Source organism: Aulonocara sp. 'chitande type north' Nkhata Bay, linkage group LG23 (genome assembly GCF_057382095.1).
Source record: "Aulonocara sp. 'chitande type north' Nkhata Bay isolate Kocher_YH1m ecotype deep benthic linkage group LG23, A_spYH_male_GT1.1, whole genome shotgun sequence".
Taxonomy (NCBI): Eukaryota; Metazoa; Chordata; class Actinopteri; order Cichliformes; family Cichlidae; genus Aulonocara; species Aulonocara sp. 'chitande type north' Nkhata Bay.
The window spans coordinates 26,243,385-26,271,002 of NC_141365.1; the positions used below are offsets into that span (position 1 = coordinate 26,243,385).

The following is a 27,618-nucleotide window of genomic DNA, read 5'->3' on the forward strand; positions in this document are numbered from 1 at the left end:
GGTGAAAACATTTCTTTTTAAAGTCACAAACTAGGATTATTTTGGTTTTCCAGTAAAATGGTAAAATGGTAAATGGTCTGTATTTGTATAGCGCTTTACTTGGTCCTAAGGACCCCAAAGCGCTTTACACTATACGCAATCATCCACCCATTCACACACACATTCACACACTGGTGATACTGGAATACTGGACCTAAAATTACAGATCAGGTGAAGGATGCTTCTGTTTGCAGCCTCTACATTAGCAGGTAGTGATACCAAAGGCTATAAAAGACCTTAAACATGACTGATGATCTCATTTCAGCACCAATCAGCAACTACTAAAGATGTGTCATTTGCAGTCGCTGACATTCTTTGCACTGCCACTTCCCATAACACACACTATAAATTATATTGTAACAATGATTTATTTACTAAAATTGGTTCTCAGGTAGGTGTATCATTGAATTAACTTAATAGAATTACAATAATTACCCGAAAAAACAACAGCAGTTAGCCGTACACCAGCTTCTTGCTTGCTTCTACACATACATCAACGTGTGTGTACGTGTGTGTGGTAGAGGACTAAACATCCACAGCCCATTATGAAAAGCCACAGGCCACAAGACTAGCCATTAGTATTATCTCTCTGTGGAAGGGAAGGACACAGCAGGAGGTGAGTCTGTGTTTCACAGCCAGAGCAGGAGGACCGTCTCTCACCGTCCCCCTCCACCTCTGTCCTTCTGTCTGTCTTTCTTCCTCTCACCTTCTGTCACTCTCAGCAAGTCTCCGGAAAGGTGTTATGGGTGTTTTTAGTTATCTAATTTACAACCAATGCAATAATTTAGCTATCACATTGCCAGAGTCCCTCCTCTTCAGCTCTGCCATCTATAGCTGCTATTCTGCTTCTTCTTTGGTTTTTCTTTTTTTTCATTCTCCAAGCCTGGATACAAACACAATCTGTCACTCTGTCACGGAGCCAGTTAAACAACGCAAGCCTTTGAGATTGTCCACATTTAGACTTGAACAGGAGCTCAAGGATGTGGAGGGATGCAATGACACAACACAGCCCTCGACCGCAGATCAAGGTTGTGCTGTAGCACGGGCCGAGTCTTATGCAACACGGTTGAAAAATGTAATGAGGAGGCGGTGGCGACGTGGCCCGGGGAAAGATTGAAGAGGAGAAGAGTCAGTGAACTCAGGTGGTGGGGGTGATGCAATGTTTGAGAGCTGTGAATTGGCTTTTATTATCCTCAGTGACAGATATTTTTCTCCCACATACACACACTGAGAGTTTGACTCAAGGACACTTTAACACAAATGCCACAATTAGTAACAGACCAGCTGAGCTGCAGCTGCGACAAAAAACCCCACAAAACAACAATCAGCCGGATTTGAACCCTATTGTCTATTTGTCTGTGTCACTTTGACTCCATTCGACTATCTGCTGCCATGCTGATATTTACCAAAAGCATGACTATAAAGCATTTCACTCAAGTCATTTTACCACACTCTTTATATGCCTTCATGTCATTTTGCCACCACAGTGTGTCACAGATCACAGATACAGAGTCATATGAAAAAGAAAGTTTTCACAGGACTCTACACCGTCGTGTGAAAACTCTTTTCGCATCGCAGTGTCCATTTGTTGTGTAACTGGGGCAAAAAATAAGGTTTACTCATGCTTTCTTTGATAAATTTATTAAAACTTACAAGTAAAATGCTCAAGTTCACCACTCCACCTTTGCTATTCATCTGATTGACTGTTTAACTAACATTAAACAATGGTTGAACAATAATTGCTTACAGCTAAACCCGGCCAAAACAGAAACTTACAATACCTGTTATTAAACATCGACTGGATGATTTAGGTTCCTCACAGAAACATAACCTTAGAAACCTAGGCATTATTTTTGATGAAGCTTTTTCTTTGGAGGGACATTTAAATCAGATAGTAAAAACCTGCTTTTTTCACTTGAGGAACATTTCAAAACTCAGATCCATCATGTCAACAAGTGAACTCGAGATGATAATACATGCTTTTGTCTCTACAAGACTCGACTACTGTGACGGCCTGTTTACTTGTCTAAACAAGAAAGGGCTGGCTCGTCTACAGGTTGTTCAAAACTCTGCAGCGAGGCTACTGACCCGCCTGATCAAGGGAGCCCAATTGGATTTAGGATCCATTTTAAAATTCTAGTTTTAACTTTTAGAGCATTACAGGGACATATTTCAAAAAGCTTTTAATTAGACCGGGGGTTTTATGATGTATTTATGACTGTATTGTGTTTTCTTGCCTTTCTTGTAAAGCACTTTGTGACACATGTCTGTGAAAGGTGCTATATAAATAAACTTTACTTACTTACTTACTTATTTGTTCCTAACACTAAGACCAAGCCGCTGAAAAAAACAAACAACAACAGTTGGTTATCAGCTAACCTTATGTCAACAAAAGTTATGCTCAAGTGTCCTAAAAGTCAAACTTTCCCTCAGATAAACAGTTTGGTTACATTATCACATCATATGAGAGTTACTTCTCTAAGTGTCTAAGCTCAACAATGTTTCATCCATTTAAAAGACAGTTTCACAAAATGTGGCTAACAGCAGCTTATATGAGCTAACAGAGGCTAAGAAGAGCTAACAGTATAACAGACATTAACACCAGCTAACACAGGCTAACAGCAATAGAAGCCAAAGACCTTACAGACAGAAAAGTTCTTTCAACAACTCTCAGTACCAGTTTTACAATTAGTAAAAGTCAAAACTGTCTTAAGGTTTATTCATATTTGATTCCTTATGGTGACGATGTCACCCTGCTACACTTTGATGACTTCATCATGAAGATCAGGAAATAAGGCCATTTAAATTCCTCTTGTACAAGCAAAATATCTGATTCCTAGACGTGTAAAAATATCTGCATTTTTAGCATCATATGTTCATGAACAGTGATTACCTTTTTCACAGTTACAGTCATTATTAATCCTCAACCATAGTTTGTCACAGGGGTTGTGGATGTTTATGTTGAGTCACTGCAGGCTGTTGAGCTCCAACACAGAGAAGCCATCTGCATTTGAATATGCAGGTCAGCAGGAGTCACTCCAGCTAGCTTATGTGTTTATACAGTGACAGACATAAAAAATAAATAAATAAATCAGGGACTCAATAAAAAAACAAAAAAACAACCTTTGGCTCTAAAAAGCAATTCACAAAGTATGAAAATGGTGAAAGTTAGAGACGCTTGAGGCAGTTTGATGTCAATAAATGAACCAGAGGTTTGTCAAACAGAGAGGCAAAAAGTATTAAAACTAAACTAATTATCATGAAAAGTGAGTAAGTGTTTTTATGAAACAATAACAGACCCCCTCTACTCACTGACAAATGTTTGGAGTCTGTAATGAAACCTCAGGTGGAGAGATTCTCATTTCCAGCTAATGCACTTCCCACAGTGCTCTGAACTTTTTACCCACGGCTCTCTCAATGCGGTTTTTCTCCCCCAGTGGGAGGAAAGTGTCCATCCTGTGGTTAGCTGAATTTATCTGGAAAATACTTTATTAAATGCTCATCAGCTCACCAATCCACTCTAACCAGCTCTGAAGAGAAGAACAGAAGTTTGCTTTGGATTTCAAGTTTAGAAAAATGTAATTGTCTTGGTTAGATAAAAACAGGAACGTTTATTAATTAGCCATTATATTTCTCTAGCCTTCAAACAGGCCTATCTGACTCATTTCCATCCCCATCTATTAATTCATGGGCTCTGCCAGAGTAGCTTTGCATGAATCAAAGTCCAAAATAATCTTTATTTATCTTGCATTGGGCTCTGGTGCCACATCTCAAGTTTGGTTTGTGTCTCCAATAAACAATTGCAGCTGTCTAACCTCCCTTTAAGCCAACGTTCTTGTGATTGGCTGCCTCTTAGAAACAAGTAGTTGGGTGGAGCTAATGGATATCTGCTCTCAATGACATCATACTCAGCTAAGAGTAGAAAAAAAAGGAGTTTAAAGATGTCTGAGACCTAAGCCTTTGGCTCGCAGCAATTGTACATGTTTACAATTATAATTGCTGTGAAGATTCAGTAAATATATACATACTAGAGATGGCACGATACCACTTTTTTATGTCCGATACCGATACCATAAATTTGGATATCTGCCGATACCGATATGAATCCGATATAGTGTTTTTTAATAAATAAAACTTTTTTTTAATATCTTGCTGCATTTTGTATAAGTTCATACTCAAGTTTAAATAAACAACACTAAAGCTATTCTGTTATACCTGTATGTAAAAAATACACTGCACCCAAAATATTTCATAGTTCAGCAATACTGATCAATCTAATAAACCTACTACATCCTTCCTATTCTGGTATTTTAAAGAGTACTTAGCAGAAATATTAAGCAACCTAATAGGGTTGCAAACTCCAGCAAAAAAAAAAATAGGGAACCACCCCCCACCCTCCACCTCGTGATGCTTAATCGACGTAATCAACTTTAATTTGATGCAGTGTGGAAAAAAAATGCACCGAAATAAATTATTTTTCAAGAATAATTAAATAGATTCAACATCTTTCTTCAACAGAACTGCAGACTGCACAGATGGTACCTTCCCAAAGGAAAAAGTACTATAGCTTACTAGGATATATTAGACTTAATAGTTACTATATACAGTAATGGACTTCTATACATTTTACATCAGATTAAAACTTTGGGTGTAAGATTCTGATAATTATTTATTAAAAGCTCGACATTTTAAATGAGAATAAGAAAGAAAAGTATGTCTTTGTGCCCCCTTTTCCCCGTTAATGCCCTATCGGCCCCCTGGCTAAACTTTGCTAGATCCGCCCCTGCACAGTTACCAGCTGTCAGCTACGTAGAAAATGATCCTGGTGTAGAAGGTAATATTAAATAAATTCTAACAACAGATTATCAAGCTTAAACGTGCTGCTGTTGTTCAGCCGCTGGTTTCCTCTTTCTGGTGCAAAGTGGGCCAAAAACAAACAAGAGAGACGGACTCGCGACAGAAAAGCCGATCAGCTGATCATTGATCAGTTTCACGACAGGAGAGGGAGGGAGAGAAGAGGCAGTTGCTCCATATATCGGTTGTTAAGCTTAACGTGGAAATGCTTTACAAACATTCAGAGATGAACTTACACACTTGCTTTACTTCTCTCTGGGATAACTTCCTCGGAGATGAAATGCCGGATTGCTAGCGAGGCTACAAATACACGCAGCGGCTCTATCACGTGAGGGGTACTGCTGCTGCGTGCTATGGTTATGAGCCGAGTTACGCCGTGTCTCAAGTTTTGTGAGGTGCTTTTTTGATATTTAATGGATCGGATTACATTTTTTATTTCTCTCCGATATCCGATCCAGTAATTTACGTCAGTATCGGACCGATACCGATACTTAATATCGGATCGGTCCATCTCTAATACATACATCAGTATTTATATGACAATAAATGAGGAAAAGCATAATAGCGTAATGTTGTTTAAAGCTGAGTATTTTATGAATATAAATGAAGGTGGTCTGGTTTGTTTTCTTTATTCACAACCAGCTACAGCAACACATTATATTGACTGCAGGTGGAGTTTGTGCTCATAGAAAAACCTAAAGAAACGCACCTGTATGTTACCTGCTCAGTACAAAACAGCAAGCAGACCCAGTTAGAGCCGAGCTGATGAGCACAGTGGTGGACTAGCTGGTCAGCAGTTACACATCAACATATTTCCCTCAAAAGCTGGTGGGGAACAAAAATAGATGAAGAACAGAGTACCCAGGACAAAGCTACAGCAGCATTTATATTTCCCTACAAAACATATTTAGGAAAACATATCGTGGCTGTGCAAACTCTTTTACCCAATGCAAGTATAAATGTTATTTTAAATTAAATATCATTATTGTGTATTTGTATTTATTTTAAATCAGCTGTTTATTGATTTAGTCTTTTAATCTTTGAATGTAATATTTAACAGTCATATAGGAAGTCATATTAATTAAGAGTAGTTTTAATTAAATTATTTAATTTAATTTTAATTAGTGGTTGCAGCACGGCGAGCAGTGACCGTGGGGATAAACTTCATGCCACAGCAACCCTGAACTGGTTAAGCGTAACAGGATGGATGTTTAAATTATTAAACTTCTTGTTGTTGTTGTTTTGTTTTTTTTAAATAAAGGAACACATGAGGAATAAACAGGGGAAATTGTGCACCAACTAAAACTGTGTAAAGTTTTCTACACGCTGTTCTTGAAACTGAAGAACTGATTTTTTTTCTTTCAAAAGATAAAAATACCAAACGACACCTCTCATCAGGCCTCTCGAACTGACACATAGACTTCACCTCTGTGCTGTTTGCACAGTTTTATTCGCCTGCACTGCATTACATGTCGCTTTCCTCACACATTGTCCTCACCTCCTCCATCCTGAGCTACATCATCTTCACCTCACTCTGCAAGGGCCACGACTCGTGACCTTGGGTCACAATTAAAATGTAACTATACTCCTCTGCATCAAAGCCAGATATTGGCAGCAATACTTTTGTTTTTCTTTCCAAAAATAAAGGCACATAAAAAGTTAGTGCTATTGTAGCTAGGATTGCTCCATTATCTCATTACATAAAACTGATTAAAAATCCATCATGGCAGATGTTTCGAGATATAAATATGTGTTTATTTCAAAACCAAGTGTACCTAAATAATGCATGCAAATGTTTCATTTTTATTTCTTAACATATGAAAGTTAGTTGTTGCAATGGAAATCGATGGTCACAAAGGTCTATGATTCCAGTGAAAGGAGATCTAGATGAAAATAATTTAAAGTGTTGGTAAACAAACATGAGCAGGCAGCTAACAAAAATCAGGTGTCTATTTGCACAAGGCTTCAGTATTAGCTTATGGAGTACTATGTGTTCTTGGACTAAGACTACATCAAAACTAACAAGATGTAACCTCCAGGTCTGAAATATGAAACCAATGGCCATTCTTCCTGACAGCCAACGTGAAGTGACTCTTCCTCCTCAGGTTATAAGGAAGTCAAATAAGAAAATGACTCTACTTTCCACTTTACTGATGAGTTTACGGTCCAACTAATCTAGAGTAAAACACATGATAAATCAGCAGATAAAAAGTCGGGCGGCAGTGTGGTTAGCGTGCACAGAGAAACTCAAAGATCTGAAACTGTGACATAGTTGCTGCAGGACAGCAGTTTGACTGCAACCTTACTTTGATGTAGGATTAAAAGCAGAAAACCAGTGGAGTCCTCTTTCGCAAAGAGACGAGACGTAGATGAGTTGCGCTTATTAGCACAGACTGACTCGGATTGAGTGCAACATGTTGACCTTTGCCTACACTTACAAATTAAACAGCAATTGTTTGCAAACCTTCACCAGTCTGAGTGATTACAGTCAGTCCAAGAGAGACCACGATGGTTCGGAGACAGGTTGCCTCCCCTCAGACAATTTAGAGTTATCACCCAGAGCTTGAGGATGTCACATGCTGCATGCTCAACCTCTAGGCAACCAGCTGGTTGGCACAAGTACTTGCAATCAGTTGCGAAAAAGGAAATAAATGAATGTGAACACTATTTTTTTGGGCTTTCTCTCAAGTTGTCATTCAACAGTCTGTCATCCTGTTTTCACTCTTGTCAGACTGAACCACGAGTAAACTGTGTTTCTCTGTCTATAACGTACATCGGGTGTTATTCTCTCCTGATATTATCCATCCATCCATCAGACAAGGAGGGGAAGTTAATTGTCACCTTTCTTGGTCAGTAGGAGCTATAGAAATCAATTTCACTTTTTATATACAGAAAAAAATGGCCAGAGCTGCTTGAAAAAAATCACAATCTAGTAAATGTACTATTGTTACTTAATTAAAGCTAGAAGTAACTCTGATTTACCTTTGCTACTTTTGCTTGTTAGGGACAAATATTTAGGGCTCCCAGACTGATCCAAAAACACATCAGGAAGTGAGATTTCCCATTTGATGACCTTCCCACTCTGAAGAACAGCATTTACCTTATTTACCTTAATGTCCTTTGGAGTTTGGTCACTTTTGTCTCCAAACAAAAAAACAAACAAACAAAAAAACAAACATGATGGAAGAAATGTCAAATGAGTGGCAGCACTAGGGCTGGGCTATATATCGAGTAATTTTAAAAATATCGATATATTTTTATACGAGATATAAGATGTGACAATATCGTTTATATCGATATAGTCTATGTTACGTTATAATTATAGTTGTGGAGCCACAAGTTTGCCTCTCTTTCGTCCACTTTTGTCTTTACGCAACATTACTCGGCCTCGCCTCTCCTTCACTGAACACAACTCCCCCTCCTTCCCCATCGCTTCACCTGGAGGCAGCGACAAGATGGACACGGCAAATCTCCGTTAACGAGTTACTGCGCATCGCCCCGTGCGTGGGGCTGGACAGCACCAAATTGTTAACGAGCTAACCACGCTAACGAGCTAAGCCTAAAATCCTTTCATTCTCTCAAAAGTCGACAGCGCGCCTTATGTATGAATTCTGGTTGTGCTTACTGACCGTGAACCGATTGTATGTGGAACACGGCGCTCAGCAATCTGTCAAAAAATGTTTTAGTTCGACTTTGGTAAGCTACGGAGCTGCACCGCTTGATGGATTGTCGGAACATTACGGCTACCGTAGTCTGGAGCCTAATACGTAGGCTCCAGACTACTAATACGTAATACGTACTGTGCTTCAACGTAATATTACCGTATTGTGTGTGTATAAGGACCATAAATGGCACCTGTTCAGAGACACGGTTACAAAGAGGATTTCAAACTCCAGGCTGTCAGTCACGCAGTAGAAGTTGGGAACAGAGCAGCTGTGAAATCTGTCTCTTTGTTATTGTGCTCGGCGTCTGTTAGTTTGCATTTTGACTGCACAATTGTGAGCTCTTTGTTATGCACAAAAACAACATAGTTTTCTTTTATTTATGGAGCATTATTATTTAATAAATGCTCATAATTTATTTTTGAGTAGTTTTTTTCATGTACATCTATGCTGTATGTTAATAAAAGTGCCTGTGTGACATCTGGGACACAGCTTTGACTAAGAACTCTCTTTTTGTTCTTACGTTATGGCTTTAAAAAAAATCGAGATATATATCTTATATTGCCGTCCGGCTAAAAAATATCGAGATATGAATTTTGGGTTATATCGCCCAGCCCTGGGCAGCACATTAAGTCCATCTTTTATATACGACGTGAGTTTACCTTTCCTTCTCTTTCTGTAAAAGGAGACTTAAACGCTGCTACTCTGTGCAGGATTAAAACCTCAGACTCGAAATATTCAGCAACACACATCTTTGTTTGTGTGAGGATTTTTGTGTGGTTTTTTTTTTTTCATGTAAACACTCACCGCTAATCCACTTGGCCTCGGGGTCGTGAATGCTGAACTCTGGTTTGTAAAGATCTGCTACAGTCAGCCTGGACTTGCTGCTGCCGGGAAGTTCAACTGGAAAACAAATAAATGGGTGAACTCCAGGTTACAGTGAGAGATTCATCCAACGCAGAGCTGCAGATTATAAGTGTCTTATAAAGCATATTCATGTACTTCTGACAAACACATATTTGCATGGTTTAGAAAGCTAGAAACATCATCCTGTCTCTCTCCACAGGCTGACATACCGGGTGTGAGGACGACCACAGACATGGTGATGAGCGAGCAGACCACCACGATCACCAGCAAAGAGATTGCAATGCCCTTCCAGTTCCTCTGCGGAGGGCTGACGTCCACATACTCCTGCAAACACAGAAAGTCAGAAACAAACACTAATCATCAGAAACTGTGCCTCTGTGTGTGAGTCACTCGAACACTGCGAGAATTCATCTGCAGTCCTAACAGCCTCTACGCTCGCTGTGGGATTTTGCTCTCATTCAGTCAGAAGTGATGCTGTTTAATGCGGTCCAGCTTGCACTTCATCCCAGAGGTGTTGCATGTGGCTGAGTTTAAATTTATGTGTAACTTCTTCCAGACCAAACTAGGAAAACTTTTTTTACACGGCGCTGACAATAAAATATCATCCCAGTACTGATATAAAGAAATGGGCTCTGCAAGACCTGTGAAGGTGTCTTATGACATCTGGCACCAGCTGGCAGCTCACTGTGAGTTGGAGGTGCTGTGGACCAGTTAGGGATTTGCCCTGAAGCTCCCCACAAGCCTCAACCACACACACAACTCTTAACTTAATACAGTTACTTTTGATCATTCTGAAAAATGGGATACTTTGTATAAAAATGGCTGTAATTTCTAAACAGTTAATTCAAAAGTGTCATTAAACCACTTAAATTAAAGCTGAAGGTTTCCACGTCAGTCACATCTTGAGTGTTTTAAACTGCTGTGTTGGTGTACAGAAGGAAAAATACAAAAATTGTACCTTTCTCCAGCAAAATAAAGTTTGATGCTTCATTTTAATTACATTTTATTTATATAGCGACACATTACAACAACAGTTAGCTCAAGGTGCTTTATATCGTAAGGTGAAGACTCTACAATAATACAGAGAAAATAGAGAAACCCCACCAATCAGACGAGCCCCTATCAGCAAGCTCTTTGGTGACAGTGGGAAGGAAAAACTCCCTTTTAACAGGAAGAAACCTCCGGCAGAGCCAGGCTCAGGGAGGTACAGCCATCTGCCACTGGTGTGGGGTGAGGAAAGGAAGACAGGACAAAGAAACCTTGGCCATTTCACTCTAACTAAATGATGGACAGAAAATTGTGGCTCTGCTGTAACAACCCGTTCTCACTCCCAAAGCGTAACATTTTACGCTAGGTGACAAATCGTCACCATATTACGTTTTCGGCTACCCACCACGTTCCTAAATGACGACCTCGGAAAACAGAGGAAATATGAGAACCCTCTGGACTGAATCTACACATGTTCGCTCTTTTTCTTCAAATCGCTTAGAAACACGCTATTTGACATCATTAAAGTCCTGGTTAAGGTCAGGAAAAAGGTTATGGTTAGGGCTAGGGATAAGGTTAGGTTTAGGGCTGGAATACAGGGCTGGAACGTCTATTACCGCGGGAGCGTCATTGCACTGGATTCCAGCCATAACCCGCCGCGTACCCTAAGAACGCCGAAGGTCTCCTTTCGCGTTCCTCAGGAACGCCGCGGGACGTGACAAAACGTCGACATGTTACGCCTCGGGAGTGAGAACGCTCTGGCTGTAATCTGTGCTCTCTTTCAAAATGAGAGAGGAAATAAAGGCTCACTGAATTTGATGCTGTGGTGTTCACACTGAACATCTACAGGACGTTTGGGACTGAGATGCTTGAGCGTGCTCCAACCACCATCATAAAAAGATCAAACATAGCAGAGAGAGACTGCATAGGCTTAAAAATCATGTATGAACTGAGCCCCTGGGTCCAGATTACTGTGTGATACTTGCTGTAGAGCAGGGGTGTCAAACTCAAATACACAGTGGGCCAAAATTCAAAATGGAACAAAGTCGCGGGCTAACGTTAATATTTATTGAAAAAAAAAATCTTCCTCCAGATATAAGAATGAATCTTTTCTTATGGACTCAAACAAGTTTAGCTGAAAAACTGAATATGGAACAAGCAAAGCTTAATACTAAACAATATATATATATTAGCTGTATAATACCAGTAGGCCAGCTCTGATAGTAATTTGGTATGGCTTCGCGGCCTAATTTGGCCCGCGGGCCAGAGTTTGACACCTATGCTGTAGAGCATTAACAATACATCTCCAGGTTTCAATTACATTTTAATTTAATATGAATTTGTGAAGTTAACACAAAATTTCCAGAGCACTGAAGCTGATTTAATAGCTAACTCCTTGTTTTGCTACCTTTGAGCTTGGTACTAGCAGCCAGTTTTCAGATTCTTCTTCTTTTTTCTTTTTTAAAGTTTTTTGAAAGTGAAGCTTAGCCCCCTGAGCATTTCCCATTTTTTGATTTTAACCAGGAAAAAATATATAAGTTCAGTCAGTAAGAGCTCCACAACTTTGAGGCCTTAATGAACAGCCTCAGGCTCTATGGATCTGAGACACCTGGGAGAACTTAGAAATACAATAAGTTTCCTTGTCTTCATCACAGGGCCAGAGTGAGATTTGTAAAAGTCCACTGAGCGCTCATGGTTCTGAAAAATTCATCACCTGCAACTCCACCAAATCTATCAAAGCTTCGTCCTTTATACAGCTGCACTGTGACTAACACCAGTGTGACGCGTGATGTAGGGCACCTCTGATATCCTGTAGTGGAGACTTGAAAATGAAAATCATTTGCACATTCACTGATTCTGTGACTTTTGTGACTGTGTGTTTGAGATCTTCTGAGATCTAATGTACGATTTGCAAACGGCGGCAAAAAGACAGGATGCAGAGCTGAAGATGAAAAGTGATAAGGATGGACAGGATCAGAAATGAGTATATAGAGGGCAGAGGAAGGATAGTGGATATACTGGGAAAAGGATCCTTAAGACAGAGCTGCCAGGCAGAGGAGTTTGATGGCTCTAGTGAAGCAGGACATGCAGAGGTGGTGTGGCAGAGGTGAGATAAGGTGAGATAGCACTAGATGATCTGCTGTGGCGACCTCTAAGGGGAGAGGTCAATTTAAGAACTTCAAGGTAGGTAGCTGAACTTTTTTATAAATGAGAAAAATCATGGAAGACAAACTTTGATATTGTTTTTTTTAATCAAAGAAATTTGGTTGATTATTCCTTTGTTGTAACAATACTACCTGTCTTTTTATGCGGTTGGAAAGCCTGTTTCTTTCCCCTTAAGTTTTGCCACTGTTACGTGCCAAGAGGTGTGGCTTTGCTTTTGTGTTCTATTTATCTTTCAGGTGTCAAGCCTCCACCTATTGGCCAGTTCGAAGTGATTGGCATGTGTCTATTGGCCAATCACACGCCGAGGATTACTACAAATGAGCTGCTCCCTGGCCAGCTGGTGGCTGCTGGCTTCTGCTATGACAAACATTTGCGAACAGGCTTCTTTATATTATGTGTGGTGGGAGGCTGGACAGGTAAGCTGGGGTACCTATACACTGATTGCAGGCGTTAAACTGTTAGACACACTAGGGTATGCGGTTGATGCCACTTTTGTATGTTTTCACTGACCTTTTGTCAAGCAGCTGGGTAGGCCTTTTGTTTTGCATTTTTGTTTTAGTTAGGCCCTGGGAGCTCTCGCCCTCTTTTTGTTTTATTACTTTCTGGTAATAAAACCAGAAAGTAATAAAACTGGTAACAAACTACGCTGTAATGGACTAAAATCTTGCAGTACCATAAGGTACTGCTTGCCCACAACCACACCAGCAAAGAGTACTCGCGCATGCTGCCCACTCTGTGACCTACCTTCACGCGACCAATAGAAACAAGGCGTACAGCCGGGCTAAGCTCAACCACACAAGGAACTTTATGACACAAGTTTACGTGCATATGGACCTCCGGAGCCCTTGAGTAAATCATTCCATTCAACACATTGGCTTCAGAGGCCACAGAAAATCTGTGGAGAGGTTAGGTTTCACACTGTTATGTTTAACACTTCCCTAATAATGCAGAACCAGGTACAGTCGGGTCAAGTGTGATAATGAACACCTGTTGGTGCACACTCAATGCTGAGAGGCACCTGCTCTTCATCAGCTCCATTGTTTTCCTCATGACAGGGCACACAAACAAAAAGTCACATAGTACAGTGAGTTACTGAGGACAGGTGATCATATTTTTATTTTTATACATATTTTACATGTAACCGTTGGTCAAGAAAGGCTTGAACTACTGGCTAAAAGGAAATTGAAACATGCAATAAGCAGAAGAGACGCAAAATGTGTCAAACGGAGACAAAAACTACTGCAATAAAAAACAAAAAGATACAGAGAATATCTACAAAAACAAAACTGTTCAAAAACTAAAATGAGATATAAAACACAAGCAAAGATGCAACAAAAACAAAACTGTGTCACACAATCACACAACGAGATTTAAAACTAAACAAGGGAAAAAACATGCAGAGTGATACAAAATCAGGTAAAATATCAGCAGGCTACAGAGTCAGAGACACAAAGCAAACAGAAATCATATCTGCATGTACTTATGAACTACTGTTTCATAATCTGTGTCCTGTACAACAGAGTCTGAACCTGTGCCAAACATGTTTGCTTTGCCAGGAGGAGCTCCTCTTGTTAGTCTTATTCTTTTAATGTGATTGTTATTGCTTTATTTATTATCATTATCGACATAAATGTACATATTGTGTAACAAAGAAAGAAGTAGCGCAATAATGAGGAAAAAAGGAGGATAAGCGCATCGGCTCACCGACTCCTGCTACTCTAAGACCTGAATGAAGATACACGAGTAAATACACAAGCTTACTGTGCCGGTGTGTGTGTGTATGGATGAGAAGCTTCCAGCATACTGCAAATGAATACATTATAAAAACTAATATAACTTGGATAATTGGTATCCAGCTGTTTTAATACGGATTTGTGTGTGAATCACTTCTTTGTAAAATGAAATGACTGAATAAAAAAGAAAGAAAAATGCAGGTCATCCAGCACACAACATGGATCAGTCTGTAAAATAATGATGTGGGAAGAACAGTCCCTTTATTTCCTCCTATTGTTTGGAGTGCATTTAGAAAACATTAGAAGGAATTCACTATTTTTAATGGAAGCGAGATATAAAAATAGAGCAGACTCGCCGGCGTTCATCTCCAGCATCAGTCAGGATTGAATTTTGACTTTTACGGTCATATAACACTCCCGTCGTCTAGACAGAGTGGTGATTATCCTCCGAGCTAAAGTGGAAAATCTGATCTGAGCTTTCACACGTTGTGCTCTTAGGCTGAAAGTTTGCTTAAGGATTCCAAGACATCCAATGAACCGTAGCTTCTCAAGAAGCTACCAGCTTACATCATTCCTCACTCCAGCCTCCGATGATGAAAGTTGAACCCGCAGCCAAGACGTTGACAAGTGAGAGAAAAGATGAGAAAGAAATGATGCAAGCAGGGTTTTCAGTTTAACCTCGCACGGGGCCAGGAGACGGCTGCGGACGAGCACTCGGATGTTTCCAGCAGCGACACTGCAGGGGACTGTAATAGGAAGCTGTCACATGCTGACTAAGTGGCCTTTCTTCTGAGCTTGAGAGGGAGAAGCATAAAGGGAAGACAGCATGAAGCCTTGTTCGTACATCAAACACATCAAACTGCATGTTTTCCAGCAGTCTGTCTGCCCTCTGTAGAGCCGGAGAGACGAGCTAAAAACTCATGTTTCTTTTGACTTGTTAAGTATCCTGACACTCTTCATTTGGTCAGCTGTTTGGTGTCTAATTATCTCCAACAGGCAGAAGATGGAAAACATGTTCAAATTTGGAAGCTTAAAAGGACTCTTGCTGTGAGTTTTAAAGTATCTGACCTGAAACCTGAAGGAGTTTTGTAGGTGGACATCAAAGATCACCAATTCTCTAATGTTTACTGTCATGCTAGACTGTTTAAACATTCAACAGGTATTCCACTTTAAAATATGTGAGGCACAGGTTAAAGTCTCTTAAACCTTCAAAGTGGACTGAAATTTCTCATCAGGAATTTCTCAAAAATAAAGGCAAAATGTAATAAATTCAATTCAATTTGATTTATATTGTGCCAAATCACAACAGCTGTCTCGAGGTGCTTTCTTTTGTAATGTAAAGACCCTACAATAATACACAAAACAGACAAACCAGATTAACCTCCCATGACCAAGTTTGGTCTGTAGCAGTCAGACAGATGTCCTCAGATTTTACTAGAATACTTCAGTATAGAAAAGCTGTCCAGGTCCTGGGTCTACAAAACAAGCCAAAATGCGGAGTTTGGTTTTGTGCATTATGGTCAAACATCTTCACTTTGGTCTTGTCTGTTTAAAGCACATTGTTCTAGAAGTCTAGTGGTTTTTTTCAGATGTAACTTTGCAAACCTAAGCTGTGCTGCCCCGGTCTTTTCTGAAAACCCTTTCAAATAAGCCATACATGTTCAGTGCTGTGCTTTAACATTTAACAAGCTAACTGATGCCTGTAGAGTCTGAGAAGTAGCTCTTGGATTTTGCAGTTTCTCTGAGCGTTGTGTGCTCTGAGCTTGGGGTAAATTCGCTGGCATTGTGTTAACACACACCTGAAAGCTTCAGACCTGCAAACCGCTAAATGTTCTGTTTTCATAAGGTAGTCACACTTACTGATAAACAGCTAATCGAGTTTATTCATTCATATGGAAGCAGTAACAGGGTAGTTCGTTTTTCACATGGTTGCATAGAGCCTGTGAAAGCATCATTCAGCATCAATGAAAAAATTTAGGTAAGTGGGATTTATATGTCTGTATTAAATCTCGAGCATATATTTTAATGCTGAAACGCTACATTGAAGCCTGATGTGCACCATCATAAAAGCGCAACTACGTGTCATCACAATTCAGTACCATTATTTCCTCTTCCTCCTCTTTTCTCATCATTTTTAACATCAACTTGAAGAGACTGGACTGCTCAATAAGCGCAACTCCAACGACAACTAGTATGTTAGTAAACTGCGTTGTATATTGTTGGGTTCCAGAATAAGTTGGAAGTCCAGAGTTATAATTTTCATCCCCAATGTGCCCTCAACTCTGATTTTAGAACAGTGGTTCTTAACCTTGTTGGAGGTACCGAACCCCACCAGCTTCATATGCGAATTCACTGAACACCCCTTTACTGAAAAATAAAATGTGATTTTTTTTTCAAATTCAAGACATAGATATGTTTTTTACTGGTGCACAAAATGAGCCATGCATGTCATGGCGGAGGCTGTGCCGAACCCCTGAGACCGACTCACCGAACCCCTAGGGTTCGATCGAACCCAGGTTAAGAACCACTGTTTTAGAAAGTCAAATTAGCCCCACCAACCCCAAGTTAACAATCCACGATGGCGACAGTGAACATAAACGGCAATAAAACAGAAAAACTTTGAATCTATACCGCCACTGCTGTGTATTTGTGACTTGCTAAATAAACCATACACAGGCTCTATTCATGAATATGTTGCAGCAGTTTTTTTTTACCATTAAAAACACAAGTATTATTCTGCATTGCTAGAGATGCATGAATGGCTCTGCCCTGCTAAGAAGCTCAACAAATCTTGTTTTTCATTGCTTTTCTGTCTTTCCTACTGGAACAGACTAACTCAGGGCTGACATCACTGTAGACTTCCAACATTAAACATAACTGGAATGCAACATAAATACTGGCAACCGAGTTGGCTACTTCTGCAGGGTACACAATAGGCTCTACACAGATTCAGCACAGCCTTAAAGCCTTTTCACATAGGATGTAGCTCACGCATTGCTGTGCTCTGAACCGCTCTCCTTTCTATTGCTTGCACTGGGCAATAGCGGTTCCCCGCTGTGCTTTGCACAGTCAAAGTTGAGTTCAACCCGGTTGAACTTTGACCGCTGTGCACTGTGATGTACCTTCGTGCAACCAATAGAAACCTAGAGCCACGCTAAGTTAAACCTCATGATGAACGAAAAGATTCTGTGTGTATCAGAGTTTAGTGAACTTTCTGACACAAGTTTACGTGCATCTATCCACAGTATTTCTGATTTCGCGCCATTACCCCGATTCATAGCGGAAGCCGGTTTTTTACTTCCGCTTGCGCTGTTGTTGACAGTTGCGGGGTTACACCTTCACTGTTGATAAAGATTTCTCTCACTGCAGTTTCTTTTACCTGGAGTAAATGGCAACACATCGAAGGTGGATACACAGTAGAGATGTTTTAAAAAGCAGCGAGGACAGTTCAGTTGCAGTGCCTCACCCGTCACTTCTCACGGAGTGGGTAGATGACATGAAACTATGGCCCGATGTTAGCTACATCGACATTATTAATTACCTTGTATTTTCCGAAGGCGTTGATGGCGAGGAATTACGTAATTACAAGAGCACCGCACAGCAACAAAATTGATAAAGTACTACTCAACAAACAAGGCGACTTTATTTTTCTTAAAGCAGCTGTAGAGCCGAGCCAGAGTATTAGTCAAGCGAAACACTTAGCATGGGCAATGCTAAGAGAAAGTGGAGTAGTGGAGACAGTCGGCTGTTCCTGTATCGCCGGATTAGGGAAATCATGTAGTCATGCGGCTGCTATTCTGTGGAAGGTATATCACTTATCTGGATATCACAATGTTTAAATCACTGAAACAGAAACACTGGACTGGTCAGAGGCTGTGATTAAGGAGTCACGCTACTGCCATCTAGCCAAGTATTACGTGGAGCACTGTTTACATGTGACACAGAAGTGACACAGAGTAGTATAATACATGTTTGTGTATATATATATATATATATATATATATATATATATATATATATATATATATATACATATATATATGTATATATATATATATATACACACACACACACACACACACACACACACACATACATATATATATATATATATATATATATATATATATATATATATATATATATATATATATATATATAATAAAAGTATACTTTACTAGTTTGTCAAATCCTATTCTCGTCTGGCGACTTACTGAATTCTAAATTCTCACAAGTGCCTCTGATCAATAGAGCCCAGGGCTGTTCATTTTGGCCTCACAGCTGTGGACGTGTTACTGACTAAATTTGGGAGGTTTTTGTTTTCCAGGTGGAAATTTCAGAAAATAGCCGAGGGCTTAAGGGATTAAGGCAAAGGCCTTAACAATCGACAAAAAACACCTTTATAACCCTGCCTCTGCCAGCTTGAGCCCACACATCAACAGAACCATTACAACCTCAGACTTTGCCACCTAACAGCTCACGCACACACAGAAAGAAAACATGGATACCTGTGTAGATTTACAACATATTAAAATCCTGCATGTTTTTTCTATTCAAAACACAAGCTGTCAAATAACAAAAGCAAGAAACTATTTGATTATTATGGCTGAAACTAATTATGGTTATGTAAGTCCAGAAAACTTGAAGAATAATGCCAAGTAAGCTGAGATGTGTAGTTCTTATGTTACAATACCTCTAAAACAAGACCAGTATCATGGTTGTACTGCATATTGCTTCCACTGCACCACTGTGCTGAAAATCACCCCAGATGGGACTCAAACCCACAATCCCTGGCTTAGGAGGCCAGTGCCTTATCCATTAGGCCACTGAGGCTGCACAGAGGGACCCCAAACATGCTGCATAATGTTCAGTGTACAGCTGATCCACTGTGACCTTCAGCAGAATGGAGAACATGTCTATTTGCTTTGCTCTGAGCTCCACTTTGTTTGGATGTTGTTTCTGTTGTTTGTGGAGACTCATGAAACCACACAAGGACCAAAGAGTAACTAAGATCTGGATCACTGGCTCTAGTTACATTAAGTCTTTAAAGAGTATTGCTGAATTTCTGTTATGAAGACTTAAGACAGCTCTGAAGGTAAAAGGGGTCCCAACCCTTTACTAGCAAGGTGTACCTAATAAAATGTTTGGTGAGTGTAGATTCAGTCTGAAAGGTAACAAACGTAACCAATGCATTTTCACAGTATACACCCAGTTTTTTCATTTTACACAATTCTTGTATAAATCTAAAAAAATACAGCCACAAACCTTTCTAAATATGACCACCCACACATACACATGAGAGCACAACTACACAACTAACTGTGCGATGCTATCGTGTCAATATGGATCAAAAACTCAGAGGAATGTTTTGAGCACCTTGTTGAATCTATTGTTCTGAAGGCAAATAGGGGGTCCAACCCAGTACTAGCAAGTTATACCTAATAAAGTGGCTGGTAAGGTTATATACAAAGTCTTAAATCTATTGTCAGTCAAGCACACAACTGTTTAAGACTGGAAAAAAAGCTGTGATATTAATCGAGTGATGTAGAAAGGGTTTGATTTTGTGCAGTGTGAAGCTAAACCGACCTAATACTTGTAAAAACAGTTTGTGCCTCAACGAGAAAGCACTAGCGGCGATTTCATTCTGGTAGGATACAGATTCACCAGTTTAAGTAAACTAAGTAAACCTTCTTTTTTTTTTAGATCTTTTTGAGATCTTCTGTGATGAACAACACTTTCATCTTCTGTTCATATCGCTGCACGCTGCTGCGGGATGCCGACTTTAGTGTTATTGAAGGATTATTATGACAAACCCACTTTGAATAAATCTGTGTGATGCTTAGTATAAAAGGCACAAACGTGTCCAGAACAATCTATATCACATCCACTGCTGTGAGAGGTGAAACTGTTCAATTACCGAAGCAGGAAAACCTCAGACACGCTCAGCAGTGGGTAGAGCTTCCTTTGCACACCACTGGGCCATCGACTCCTCTCTGAGTTTGGTTCAACATCTCGGAGCTAATTCACTGTACGCTCACAGTGTGAGTGTGCTTCAGCAGACACAGTTCACTGCAACAGTCTGCTGATCAAACTCCCTTCAGTGGGAAGTAAGGCAGGTGAGCAAATCAAAGCATGCGTGTCGGTGTTTGTGTGCTGAGGATACACTGAAGAGAGTTAAAGGGACAGATGCAAAGACACACATCGACAAACCGAACCTGCTGAAAGCCAAGGCTATAATTTCCAGCCTCTCAGATCGACCTCGGACATAATAAGGCAAGGACACGTTTTATGCCACGAAATAAAAACCCAAGACATTATTACCAGGAGTATTATCCAGTCACTTTAAGCAAACAGACACCAAAAACAGACAAAAAAAAATGCAAAGACAAAGGCCAAGACTGAAAAAACAATAAGGAGGGATTATTTCCGAGTAAATTAAGTATCTGTAAAAACTTAAATGTTTTTGTACAGTTACTTTTTCCTGTTGTGTGCTAGTTTTTTGTAGAGCAGGCGCTTAGTGATTTAATCAGTAAACCAAATCAATCCAAGTCGTGTCAACTGATTTGACATTTGAGTCTTTCTTCAAGCTAAAAATGCCCAAAATGTTCTCAAATTGATCATTTTCGGCTCATCCTTCTCTTGCATGGTAGTAAATGTTTTGAGACTTATCGTTTCCTGGTGTTTTAAAGGCAAAAGAATCTGTTCTTATGCAGAAAACTCTAAGCTGCATTCTTTTTGCATGTTTATTTCTCTTGCAAAACAGACTTCAAACTCACAGGGAATAAATAAAAATCAACTTTTAGACCCAAAATAAAATCAAGATTATTGTTTGGTGGGGAAAAGAATGCAGAGCGTCCATGAAACACATCCAGAAACAAATACAAAATTACTTAGATGAGATAAAAGAGCAACAACAAATTACTCCAAAGATAGTAAACAACAGATAACAGATAAGACAAAGATAACATCTCTGCGAGCCAATGACACAAAATAAGGTGTAACACAGAAATACAAAATGAGAAACAGTTTTACCACAAATATGTGCAAAACTACCATAAGTAGGTCAGAAATTAGTAAAATGGGGCATAAACAAGTGCAAATACAAAATTTGGTACACGAATGTAAACAACGATGACCACAGATATGCAAAATTACCACAAAGAGGCTCGGGATATCAGATTCAGATGTTTTAGGAGAGACGAGATGCTATAGGTGGCTTTTACTTTGAAAAGACTTCAGTTCTACAGCATTATGGCCCACCCTACACCGCGCCTGATTGGGCCGCGTTTAGGCCGATGACTCATGAGAAATGATAACTGGTTGGTTTAGACAGGAGGAGTGAATCAGAGGCACAGCAGGACAGGAGCCATCGAGTAAGTAACTTCCTCCCTTGTGCTGTTTTCATTTTAAATGAAGCCATAATTCTCTACTTTTGTTATTTCATCTTGCATGTTTCTACAGACATAGTCACTCTTGCAAAAGAGCAAAGCGTAACGGCAAAAACATTATCTGTACCACACTAATTTCTAAACCCTGGTTACATCCATGTGCAAAACAGACCGACTGAAGGAGGCACAAAGCTCCTCAAAGATCCAAAACAACCGAAAAACTAGCAACAAATGTGCACAATTTGATTCCAAGTGACACACAAAACACTGAAAATGAGCAAAAGAAAGACAAAAAAAACCCACGAACTTACTAAAACAGGAGCTACAATGACAATCAAACTCAAAGAGACGACAAATTAGACACAAGGCTTCATAAATGCCAAGCTACCACAAACACGTGACAGTAATGAGAATAAAGATGAACAAAAAGCAAACTAAAATGACCCGATGAAGACACTAAATGAGACAAACAACATTTAAACTAGAAAACACCACGATCTACCACAATGATGAAAAACAAGCAAATGGAGACAGGATTTAGACACAACTAGCACACAGAGAGTCAAAATGTGACACATTTACTAAGTAAATTAAGAAATAATAAGTTGAGCAGGAAGAAATACAAAAATGCAAAAACGAGACACAAAGGATTTAAAATAAACAGTAAGAGCACAGGCAGAAACTCCCACAAAAAGATGAGAAACAAAAATCAAAAGAGATGACAATGAAGAGATAAAGAACAAGACACACAACATTTAAACTCAAAAACCTGCCAGATCTACCACAACAAGACTGAAAATAATGAAAAAAAAATAGATGCAAAAACTGAGACACAAAACCACCAAAATGAGACAAAAGGGAATCAAACACAAGAAGTAAGAAAGAAGATGAACAGGAAGACTAAAAAGGCTCAAAGCAACAACAACAAAAAAGACACAAAATCACCAAAACATGAAAAAGATGACAATGAAGAGACACAAAACGAAACATAAACACTGAAAATGAACATGGGAATATTTTATTCTGCTGTACATGTTTGTATACCACTTATATACTTATTAATAGTCAATATATACTGTATATGTAGCAACGAGTTATCCATTCCTAATCTATTCCAACATCTTTGCACCACTCAACCATAAATATGCTGTACCTGTTATTATTGTCTGTGTCATGTGATGAATACACAACAATTATGCGCAGACTGAGCAGATTAACACACGAAAGAATCTAAAAAACTAACAAACAAACAACCAAAAACGAAATAATTTGATCAGAAAGACGCAAAAACAAACCCGAGGAAACTTAAAGAACTGCGAAGCCAAAGCATCTACAAAACAGGACTCAAAGTCACCAGCGTCGCCACAAACGGAGCTCCCGGCCTGTTTTTCCCACAAACGCGCCCTGAATTATTTACATGATCATGGACAACCTGTTGGAGTTACACCGCGAACATTGCATCCCTGTCAGCCGGCTCTGATGGCTCGCTGTGCCGCTGCAGCCGTGCCTGAGCTCCGCGGATTCAGGCTGAAGTTGGAAAAGTGTGAAATTACTGAGAGGAAGGAGGAAAAGGAAAGCTCCTTGAAGGAAAATATAAACTTCTACAGATTTGATTCTTACAAGTAAAATATAAACAATTTCGTTAAAATTTGATTTAAAATAAAGCGCGGGGTCCCTGTCCACTGTAGCTATCGCGCAGACCACACGCGCCTGAACGTTATCTAATTAGAGCTAGAAATAAAAATAAAAAAAATTAAAAATAAAGATGTCTGTCTGTGTCGCTGTGTGGTTTTAGCGAGTCATCCCACCTCATCCTGCTGAGACTCTTTGGGCTTCTTCTTGCTGGCGGCCGTCATCGTCTCGGAGTCTCGGTCTGTCTCTGCCCGGTAATAACATCACAAACCTGCCGCGCGACGATTTTAGCTGCGCGAGCCACAAAGCTGCTAACAATCAACGCGAGGTTCCGGCAACAGCTTCAAAATAAAAGCCCTTCCACAGGAAACACCTTTTTCGTCAATAACTGTCGCTATTTTTTGTGTTTAATTCATTTTTTATTTTTCTTCTTAATTTTGCTTGTTTAATTCATTTTTGCTTTACATGCTAAAAGCTTTATGTGAACATTTCTAATAATTATTAAACTAATTAATAAAAGTCATTAAACAATAGCAATTACTGAAACTATTAATTAATGTATACTGGCCAACACCAGTTGGCCAGAGGGGCCGATGGCGCGATTTGGCAGCCTCGCTTCTGTCAGTCTGCCCCAGGGCAGCTGTGGCTACAACCGTAGCTTGTCTCCACCAGTGTGTGGATGTGAGAGTGAATGAATAATGGCATTGTAAAGCGCTTTGGGTGCCTTGAAAAGCGCTATATAAATCCAATCCATTATTATTATTATTATTATTATTATTATTATTAATATAAATAGTTTAAAAACACCACAAATATTAAAATGATTTTTTTAAAAACTGAAACTGTCACTGAAACTAATAAAAACTAAACAGAGCCTAACACAAATAAACTTAAGATGAATAAATAATAAGGCAATTAAAACAAACAAATCTGTGCTCTAAAATGACAGAAACTAAAGTGAACTGAAGATAAATAATAAGAATTACTTATATAGCATAAAGACTTTTGTAAATGAAGAGTGTACTGCTACTCATATGCTGGACTAAGCCAAAATTTATATTACTCTGACTCTGAGTTGTTTCATTTTGTTTTGTGTTTTTTGGGACATATACCAGTGTGGAAATAAGAGTATGTGGAGAGATACTGAGTGAAGAGAATAAATCCAAAACACAGTTTGAAGAGTTTTCAGATTCAGTGCACGGTGATAAAGTTTTTTTTTCCAAAAACATTTATAAAATATTAAAATAATAATGCAAACATCAAGTGTCAGTTTAAGCAGAGCTGTCCATGGTGCTGAAATCCACAATAGCTGAAAACTTTAGCTTAAAATAGGCAGCAGCAAGCTTTAACTGTAATCCTTTTTCCTGTCACTGCTCATTAGAAACAAAGATAATTTTATTATTTATAATATTCATTTTCTTTTTCTTTTTCTTTTAGGCCTTCAGTCAGGACACCACATTTACAAGAAAGCTCAAGTTTATTTTTATTTTTTTTACTGTAAACACAAAAAGATGATGTTTGCTTTTACCAGCTCATGGTTATTCATATTCAGCTACATTAACTACTTTATTTGAATTCATGGTTTTGTTAATGACAAAAAGAAAAAGGTAATCAGATTATGCAAACAGGTGCAAGCCGACAACACACACCTACAGGATTATCATAAAAGGGAAGTCACACTGTAGCCTGTAGTAACAGGTAAATGTGAATGACAACCAATCACATCACACATGAAGACATCCTGTAAAGTCTAGCTTGCTACATAAGCTCTCAGCACAAAATTTAAATCTCAAGGTTGAGGAAGGAAATTACTTGTTTTTTTTATGCATGCGATTCATCAGGGTAGCAGAATACTTTACACTGTGGGCAAAGGGAACATCTGTGTGGCTGTACTTTACTGCAAGCTCTTGTCATGATATGATACAGAAACAGACCTTAACTCCAAAATCTCATACTCAACACAGGAACCAAGGACTAGAAACAAAGATAAGCCAGGATATAATATTAAAATTAAAAGAACTAACAGCCTGGGACTTGATCATAAATCATGAACCAACAGAACTCAGAACTCTTCAAGAAAACTGCCAAGCTTACCTCCACCCCACTAGCCAACAACTGTGGGGTGGAGTGAACTGAGTGAACAGTTGGGCACAGAGCCCCGTGTATTCATGAGAGTCCATCCCCATGAAGTCCAGAAAGTGTTAGTTAATGTGTATCTAGAAGTTTTGTGTAATAATCATCCTCCTTCACTAACACACATAATAGGGGTGACAACTTCCTTGGAACAGAGAATGCCTTTCCCCCCAAATAAACCTGTATATTATGTTGAATATTGACCTGAAGTCACGTTGTAAGTCAAGTTAAACACAGCCCATCAGTTTCGCTAAGAAATGATCCCCTCTAAGCTCTCCACAGGAGTTTATCTCTCACTCAGTCTGGCTGCACATTTAAACCTGATAACTGCAGCCGTACTTATAGTAATATTCCCATGGAGGCTTACAGTGTAGCACTTTGTGGTATTTTTACCTGCGATGATGTCATGCCACTATTCCTACAGTATCACTTCAGGGACTAAGAGGCCTTCTGCAATATCTAGTGTTTCAGCATCCCTCAGAAATACATTACGGGATTATAGCTCAGCGTGTCATTGGAGAACAAATCGGACCAACGCTTCATCTGAAATCCCCTCAGACGAGAGCAAGACGAGACAATCGAGGATATTGGTAGCCAGCTGGCCCTTCACCACTGCCAAATGTCTGAATGCAAACAGATAGGTGTCAGAGAGAAAGCCCTGAAGACACAACCCACACTCACTCACGCAATCGGTGGCCCCCCATCCCATCTACAGAGTAATGAGTACAGCTGGAGGGGGAAATGGGGAAAAAAATGAAGATGGAGGAGCCGACGATGAGAGGCAAACCAGCCTGAAGGTGTCTCTCTGCCCTAATGTGTGTGTGTGTGTGTGTGTGTGTGTGTGTGTGTGTGTGTACGTCTAAGGACAGGAAGAAGACACAGATCAGTTTCCAACTTCCATATGTGGGGGTTAAAAAGGCTTAGATCAGGAGGCCTGGCCAGTAAGTCTTCCATGCATTCAATAAGTGCTTCCAAGGCTCCTCTAATCATGTTTTTATTAAACAGCTTCTATAAAGACAAAATATTATGGAGCTAACATGGAACCATGAATACCATCATACACTAACCAAAGCAGTTTTGCAGAAAACTCGCCTTTAATCTGTTATAGGCACCTTTAACTCTGTGACAGTGTTACAGCTCAAAAACCCGCTGACCACAAAAATGCAGCTTCAGTAGTCAGAGAGTCTAGGGTTCTGGGTGTCATCATACATCCAAATCAGACTGGATTTATGAAAACACGCTCTTCCTCAGATGACATTCAAAAGCTACTCCTTTTGATATAGTTGAGCCAGTCTAAAGATAGCAGCTTTCTCCTCCAGAGAAGGCTTTTGACAAAGTTGAATGGAGCTTTTCTTTTCAACCTTGTTGCGGTTCGGGTTTGGTCCACACTTTCTAAACTGGGTTAAAGTGCTATACAAAGAACCAAAGGTGGCGGTAATATCAAATGGTATGGTTTCATCCTTCTTTAGTTTGTCACGTGGAGCTCGTCAGCACTGTTCTTTAAGCCCCCTTTTGTTCTTAATTTTTATAGAAACATTGGCAGTGAGTATCAGATCAAACAAGGAGATTAAAGGCGTCATAGGTGGGCAGCAGGAACACAAACTCCTCCTCTATGCTGATGATATTCTTGCTATTATAACAGATCCATTCTTATCAGTGCCGCATTTAATGGACACCACAAAGGCGTTCTCTGAGCTGTCAGGTTATACTATTAACTGGGGAAAGTCTGAAGTAATGCCACTATCCCCACTATGCTATCCATACATGGTAGAAAAATTCAATTTTAAATCGGTACCTAGAGGGATGAAGTATCTCAGGATTAGACTAAACCAAGATATGGAGGACCTACCCAAACTTAATTTTGACCCAGTCCTTCTAAAAATAAAAACAAATATAGAAAAATGGGGCAAATTAAAAATCTCATTGTGGGGCAAAATAAATATTGTAAAAATGATTATAGCTCCCCAATTTAACTATGTAGTAATGATGTTACCAATTGCGATACCGCCCGGTCTCTTTAAACAGTGTGAAAACTTAATTAAGCAGTTTCTGTGGGATGGGAAAAGGGCAAGAATCAAGCTAAGTAAATTATATGCTCCTAGAGAGAAGGGTGGATTAAGTTTACCTGATCCAAGATTATATTCAGTCTCGTTCGAG

At 39.5% G+C, this 27,618-nt stretch overlaps 1 protein-coding gene and 1 non-coding gene across 3 annotated transcripts in view; both read right to left on the reverse strand.

The window, feature by feature from the left end:
* The window catches only part of LOC147301972 (inactive dipeptidyl peptidase 10-like), a 122,120-nt gene that overhangs the window by 54,543 nt on the left and 39,959 nt on the right, over positions 1-27,618 (reverse strand). Inside the window, exons 1-3 of one of the 2 annotated variants that reach the window (XM_086282311.1) lie at positions 23,505-23,649; positions 9,632-9,746; positions 9,363-9,458 (exon numbers count right to left, since the gene is read on the reverse strand). In XM_086282311.1, the coding sequence (XP_086138437.1) occupies positions 9,363-9,458; positions 9,632-9,746; positions 23,505-23,552 (259 nt within the window). In that variant the 5' untranslated portion in view covers positions 23,553-23,649. Of the gene's footprint in view, positions 1-9,362; positions 9,459-9,631; positions 9,747-23,504; positions 23,650-27,618 lie in introns of those variants that run through there. The other variant, XM_086282310.1, reaches the window with a different exon arrangement.
* On the reverse strand, positions 19,069-19,141 carry trnar-ccu (transfer RNA arginine (anticodon CCU)). The gene has a single exon. It is a non-coding gene; the product is annotated as a tRNA-Arg (tRNA).